At 51.5% G+C, this 7,323-nt stretch overlaps 1 protein-coding gene across 1 annotated transcript; it reads left to right on the top strand.

Moving 5' to 3' along the window:
• Positions 1-2,962: 2,962 nt before the first annotated feature.
• SPR (sepiapterin reductase) lies at positions 2,963-6,846 on the top strand. The gene is made up of 3 exons (XM_037048100.1): positions 2,963-3,441; positions 4,031-4,321; positions 6,048-6,846. Exons 1-3 carry the CDS (start codon positions 3,120-3,122, stop codon positions 6,236-6,238), a joined length of 804 nt encoding a protein of 267 aa, XP_036903995.1. The 5' UTR covers positions 2,963-3,119; the 3' UTR covers positions 6,239-6,846.
• The last annotated feature ends 477 nt before the right edge of the window (positions 6,847-7,323 follow it).

Raw genomic sequence — 7,323 nt, 5'->3', positions numbered from 1 at the left:
ATTTACCCAAGGAAAACAAAAACACTAATTTGAAAAGACATACATGCCCCCATGCTTATTGCAGCATTATTAAAAATACCAAGATATCGAAACAGCCTAAGTGTCCACCGGTGGATGAATGAATAAAGAAACCATGAGAGATATATACGTGTGTAAATAGACAATTCAGCCATAAGAAAATAATGAGAGCTTGGCGTTTGCAACAACACAGACCCACATGGATGGACTTGGAGGGAATTATGCTAAGTGAAATAAGTCAGACAGAGAAAGACAAACGCTGTGTCGTCTCGCCTACGTATGAAACCTGAAAACAAATAAACAGACACAATCCAAGCTCGAAGACAGAACAGATCGGTGGTAGCAAGGGGCAGGAAAGGAGAACTGGGGGAAATGGGTGAACTATTTTTCTTTTTTGTTTCAGCAAATTAAAAATATTCCCAAATCCAGGCCTGAGGGACTGTGGCATCGATGGTTCCAAAGTTCCCCAGTGACTCCACTGCACAGACAAATTTGGAAACCGCTGTGCTATTGTTAAAGGGAGTTTATGGCATATGTTGCCCCTGAGATACCACTCCCAGTTTACTGAAATACTGCTTGAACAAAGACTGGCAGCGCAGAGAGGTGAGGGGCAGATCATCGCCATACTCAGAAAAGGAGTTTCCAGGCTCTCTGCCAGTCCCGGCAAACCACACTCTCCTTGTGGACTGTTTCCAGACCATTCCACCGAGAAGCAGCTAAGTTTAGAAGAGGCTAGGTCTGAATTTCAGCCATCATGTCATTGTCCCCTCCTTTCTTCAATGCCTGGCACATGGTAGAAGTTTGATAAATGTCAAAAGAATGAATAGGATTGTGTGTTCCCCAACCTGTTTTCTCAGGCCTGGAGAGGAGGGAGAAGGCCATTAAAATTATTCAAAGAGAAGGCTGTTAGGCTAGTACAGAAGTTGGCTTTGGAGCAATCGGATTTATGGTAAGATCTTTATCATCGATTCTTATCAGATAAGTGAAAATCAAGGCAACTTTCAATGGTATAGACACACAGTCTTCCCTTGTTAAAGTATCAAAGCCTCCTCACCTCTCCCAAGGCCCACCTCTGAACAACCCAACACTAAGCCAGTCCTGTTAACTGCTCGCACTCCCATCGCTGTGTAAGAATTCAGCTTTGCATCAAGAGTAGGAAAGTATGTGCACCTGTGATGAGGGTCCCGGCAAACTGGGCACATTATCTCCTTCCGAAGAGGCAGCTGCAGCTCACCTCAACCAGAACCCAATTTGCCAGACCCAGCCATTATGCAAAAGAAGCTAGAAATCCTGATACTGTGTAAAATCTTCCGTGTTAGAAATGTCACCTTGAATTTGAAAAGAAAAACAAAAAAGCCCTGTCTGGCCCAAGCAAACACAGCTGTGTACTTCATCTGAGCACCACTGTGATCTCTGTCATTGAGGCCGGGAGAACTCTCCCGAGGGTGGGTGTGGTCATAGACAGAAGAGCCAGTGCCTCGGGAAGAGACGAACGTGTTTTCGGTGTTATCACGTAAAAATGAAACTGATTGTAATAAATTCTACAGTGCTCTGGCTTTTGATTCAAACTAAATTTTACAAGTTTTTCCCTTAACTCCCTTGAATTCATACTTGATCTCTTTTCCCCTAACTACATCAGCATACTTGTTTTCTTTGTCTTACTTTACATAATCTCTAAATAGTACTATACCTGTTAACAACTAATTTACTTAATGAAGTTTAAGGTTTCTCTGCAGTTACAGTTGTTCTTTTTTTTTATCCTCCCCTGAGGACATGCTTATTGATTTTTTTTTCCAAGAGAGAGGGGAGGGGAGGGAGAGAAGCAATGACGTGAGAGAGGAACTACTGTCATTGGTTGCCTCTCCTACACACCTCCATCAGGACCGAAACCACGACCTAGGCCTGTGCCCTGAATCGAACCTGTGACCTTTCAGTTTACTGGATGATGCCCCAACCAACTAAGCCACACCTGCCAGGGCTCATTTGTTCTTAGAATATGTTCCACGGAGATATACAGTCTTACCACGCTTTCTAAACTCTGAAGAGGCTCCCTTTAAGGAGATTTATAGCCAACTTACCCATTTCTTCCTCTCCTTGAAAAAAAGACGTAAATGAGGGTTTTCTGAAGCACAGATGTGGACAGGACTTAGGTGATCATCTCTGTAAACTTGAAGCTGGGAGCAGACACAAGTGCCCACTAGGAAGGCTGTAATATGAGAGGGTGCAGAATCCCGGGGTACACAGACCCTTAGGGAATGGAGGAGTCAGAAATCTGGCACCTGCACCAGGTTGCTTAGAGCCTGGTAAAGAAGAAGAGGTTTTTACATCATTTAGCGGAGCCACTGTGGTTCTCCGGGAGGAGCTCCTGTAACCCGAAGGGCGGGTAGATTCCCCAAGGCCGGGGGGGGGGGGGGGGGGNGGGGGGGGGGGGACTGCAAGCCCTAACCTGGCATGGGCTTCATTCAGGGCTTTTGCTAAAAAAAGGATGCTAGTCTCCACAGGGTGGCTCAGTTGGTCAGAGCTACGTCTGGCATTTCAGAAAAGGTGACTGGTTCATCCCGGTCGGAACGCAGACCTAGGTTGCGGGTTCCATCCCGGTAGGGGGTGTGTGGGAGGCAACCAAGGGAAGTTTCTCACATCAATATTTCTCTCTCCCCCATCCCTTCCTCTCTATCTCCAGCATCAATAAACATATTCCTCGGTGAAGATTTAAAAAGGTATGCTAGCCACAGAGCAAGGTGGCCTGACCAGGACGAAGTCACTTGCGCAAGGTTGGGTCTGGACTTGGAGAACGTGTCCTGGCGGGGAACCGAACGTGCAGCAGAGCGCAGCTCCGAAATGGGCTGGGATTCTAGGATTTCCCTTGGAGGACACGCCTCCTCGCCCTCAGGTTTTAGTTATTTCGCGTTGAGTCTTAGGCAGCAGGCGCCACCACTTCTGCCACCAGCGCCCGAGGAAACCAGTGCCCGAGCGTTGTGTCGGACACCGCCCTAAGCCCTAGGTTCCCGCCCCCGTCGGGCGGGGTTTTCGCCCGCTCCCCTCCCGGCCTTAAGCGCCGCTAGGTTTGTGGTTCCTGCGGTTAGCAGGGGGAGGTCCGAGATATGGAGGACAACAGTGGCCGAGAGGACTGCCTAGGTCGAGCCGTGTGCGTGCTGACCGGGGCCTCCCGCGGCTTCGGCCGGGTGCTGGCCCTGCTCCTGGCCCCGCGGCTATCTCCTGGCTCCGTGCTGGTCCTAAACGCCCGGAACGACGAGGCGCTGCGGCAGCTGGAGGCCGAGCTGGGCGCGGGGCGGGCCGGCCTGCTCGTGGTGCGAGCGCCCGGCGACCTGGGCGCCGAGGCCGGCTTGCAGCGGCTTCGGGACGCTCTGCGCCAGCTCCCCAGGCCCGAAGGGCTGCAGCGAGTCCTGCTGATCAACAACGCAGGTAAGACGGCCGTCGGCGGCAGATGTACTCGCCACGTGAGCGCTTGGAACACTCACTCAGCGCCCCTTTCCGTTCTTCCTCGCCCTGCCCCCACCGCTTGGAACTTGAAAGGTGACTGCTAGGAGTCAGGAGAGGCCTGAAAAGCCCTAGTTTCAGCGAGGTATAGAGGACGACCTGGTATCCCCACCCCCTTCCGCCCGCTATCCGCCCTTCGCCCTTTCCGTTTGAAAGCCGGGTTTTGTAAAACGCCTGTGGAACTTTCCCGATCGCCTGGCTCAGCGCCCTCTGGCGGAGGCCTGAGTCGGGGCATGAGGTCCCCGGACAAAACTAAACATCTGCGCTTCTGTAAATGGCCCCGGAGTTCTCCCCCAGCCCCAGAGCAGGGCCTTCTCAGTCTGCAACTTGGAGTTAGTGGGTGGCCCCAGTGTGTGTGCCCGCAGAGCTGGGAAGGCAGAGGCGCCTTCAGAAGCACTAGGGAGATTCCTCCTATATTTCTGGATGGGAAGGTGGTGTCGAGGAATGTGGAGAGGGCTTGGGGAAAGAAAAAGTCCAACTTGCACTGGGTGATTCTTAAGGTCTTGTTTTCCAGGAAGTCTTGGGGATGTGTCCAAAGGCTTCATTAACATAGCTGACGCAGCCGAAGTGAACAGCTACTGGGCTCTAAACTTGACATCTATGCTCTGCCTGACTTCCAGCTTTCTGAAGGCCTTCCCAGACAGTCCTGGCCTCAGCAGGACTGTGGTTAACATCTCGTCCCTCTGTGCCCTGCAACCCTGCAAGGGCTGGGCACTGTACTGTGCAGGGAAGGCTGCCCGGGACATGATGTTCCAGGTGCTGGCCGAAGAGGAACCTAGTGTGAGGGTGCTGAACTATGCCCCAGGTGAGTGGGGCATTACTGCCATCCTGGTCCCCCAGAACCAGCTGGTTCCCCTCTGGGGGCTGGACAAGGTATCTAGTTTGTCCCCTCCATATATATTGTCCCTGAATCATGGCCCATCGCTCCCTAAGGGAAATACCGGGCCAAGGAGGCTAGAGCTGGCAGGGGCAGGGAGCCGCAGTCAGAGGGTACAGAGAGAGCGAGGAGCTGCCTCAGCTGGGGGCTGGGGCCGGAAAGTCTGAGCTATTCGAGTTTGAGAGACAACTAGGGTTTCAATTTCAGGATTCTGCCTGTCTCACAGGGCAGTTTGGAGGACTGAATGATGTAATACATGTGAAAAATAATCGCTAATTGTGAAGTGCTATCTAACTGTTAGCACTTCTAATTGTTAAGTGGGACTCACTGAGCCGGGTTAACTTCATGTGTATACTTGTCTCCCTTGATAGGAAAGCCTTGAAGGCAGGGGCTGTGCCTGACTGTCTCCAGCATCTAGCGAAGCACCCCACTGAGGCAGTCTGCAGAAAATATTAGTTGAATGAAGAGCACACAGACATTGTTGAATGCTGACATTCAGCTCAGGCTCAGCTGTGCTGGAACACTGGTGTGGGGGAGGGGTGGCAGAGAGGATGCTGGGTAAACGAGATGGAGTCCTCACAGAAGTCAAAGGGTAGTGGGCCTTGTAACGCTCGGTCTGGTTTCTTGCCACCCCACCGTGATGCCACTGTGCCTCCTTCTTAGAAGTGAGGCTTCTGTTCTAGGCTTGAGGTTGCTGCAATTAGAAGGTGGTGACAGCTGTTGTATAATGTCTGAGCAACTCAGATAGAGACCCAAGAGTCTATTCATCTTGGCACCCTGGGGGCAAAGAGGTAGAAGACCAGACTGAAGACTAGACTAAAGCCCAGGTGTGGCAGAGCCAGGATCAAACCTTGTCTCCAAATTCACAATCAGTGCCGTTTCTACTTCCTCAGGCGCTCCAGTTCCCAGGTCATCCTCCCTAACACACACACACACACACACACACACACACTTGCGCTTCCAGCCGGTGTCTAACTCGGCACCCAGTCTGAGCTCATCCTAGGATCTGTTCAATCAAATGGAAACCACTGCTGGGAGTGGAGCGGACTCTGGAATGCGTGTGACTTCTCTGGATCTCAGGGAAGTAAGAGGAACTAGAACCCTGTGTCAGGTAACCAGGGCCTGCATGAAGGCTGAGATGAGTCCCAGTTTGAATCAGTCTCCGAAAGAATGTTCTACCAGGTGTCCAAAGGGGGGATAGGCTGTTTGGAAAGGTAGCAAGTCTCCACATAGCAGGGATGCACAGGTGGTTGAAAGACATTTCAGGTTCAGGAGGCTAATTTTTCCAATCCTGAGATGCCTTTATTTTCTGCCCTTGAAGCCCATTAACTCTAAATTCTGGGGTGCTGTGGTTCCTGTATGAAAAACAGGAAGTACCTGAAGGAGTTCACAGACATCACCTCAGGAGGAGGCGCTGGTTGGACAGGAGACAAGCTTGGTTGTACACATGGTGGTCTGGAGGGCCTGTGTTCAGGGGGCACTGGAATTCGAGTGAGTCTGGAGCTCAGCGGTGACACAGTGGAGCCTGTGGTGACTTTGACCACTCATGTTAGCCAATAAGGTGTTGCCTCTGGCCAGACGAGTCCATCCCAGTTCACACAGACGGCAGGGCCCTTGCCTCAGCTACTCCCTTCATCTTCTCCTTACTCCTTAGGGCCTCTGGACACGGACATGCATCAGCTGGCCCGGGAGACCTCTGTAGATGAAGACTTGCGGAAAAGGCTGCAGGAGCTGAAGACAGAGGGGAAGCTGGTGGATTGTAGGGTGTCAGCCCATAAACTGCTAAGTTTGCTGCAAAAGGATACGTTCAAGTCTGGAGTGCATATTGACTTCTACGATAATTAAGCCCAGATCCTTGGCTTCCTGGGGCTTTCCTCTCCCTCTTTCAGGCAGACCCAGAGGCCCTGTGCCTCCCCACATCCTGTCACAGTGGCACCACCAGCCCTGCTTTACACAGATAAGTGCTCATGCCTACTGCCCTGCCCTCAGACCCTGCCAGCCAAGAGGTCACTAGGGTGCCCAGTTCTCAGGAGTCTGTGTTAAACACTCTGAGTTAGGAGGAGGTTTGGTAGAGAGAACTTATGGGTATTGGTGTTCTCTAGAAATATAATTTTAAGGATGGGAAAGTAGGACAAGGAGCTGAAAAACTTCAGAAGCTGAAGAAAGAGAGTTGGGTCTCTTCATGGCCCGTCTGTGGGGAAAGTTGGGTGAGCTACTGCAAATAGGAGGGACCAGTAGATTCATGGATAGCCTGGTAGGGAGGGAGGATTGTGCAAGTTTTGGCCCACAGGGATGTCTTTTACTCAGGGTAGCAGGACCTTCTCTTGAACTTCATGGCCTCATTCCAATGCCTTCTCCCTCCAGAACCTACTCTTGTTCTGCAGATGGGGTGGGAGCTGAGAGTTTTTGTATATGGCAAAGGCAAATACAAATAAAATGTGAATTGTCTTTTATTAGAGCCTGGAGTACAGTAATGCCTGTGGTACAGGGCCCCTGCCTGACTCCCTGGTTTGCTGGGGTCAGGGGTTGTTCCTGAGGCAGTTAACGCAAACTTGGGTTGCTGCCCTTATTTTCAGGGGAGTTGTCTGGGGGGTGCATGCCTCTTCTCACTGAGTCCCACCCAGTGGCAACCCAGGTTCAAACAATGTGGCCAAGATGGGCATACCCAGACACCTGTGCCTTGGTGCTGTTGCCTCCAGTGCTCCCAATCTTTGCTAAGCCTCCCCATCCCTGACTTACTCTAATAGTGTCCAGCCTTCAGGGAGGGGTCATTCCTCCGGTTCTTGCGGATTCCCATTTCTGCCCCTTGCCCACAGGGAATGTGCTGAATGGATATTAGCTCCTCAGCGGCCTTACTGGGAGTACCTCTTCTTCCCATGGTCCTGGTCCTCAGTGGGGTGGGCCTAGCCAATGTATCTATCATAGGGGAA

This window comes from Sturnira hondurensis, unplaced genomic scaffold, assembly GCF_014824575.4.
Source record: "Sturnira hondurensis isolate 20B ecotype Veracruz unplaced genomic scaffold, ASM1482457v3 Scaffold0006413, whole genome shotgun sequence".
NCBI classification, from domain to species: Eukaryota; Metazoa; Chordata; class Mammalia; order Chiroptera; family Phyllostomidae; genus Sturnira; species Sturnira hondurensis.
This window is presented reverse-complemented; position numbering and strand designations above follow the sequence as displayed.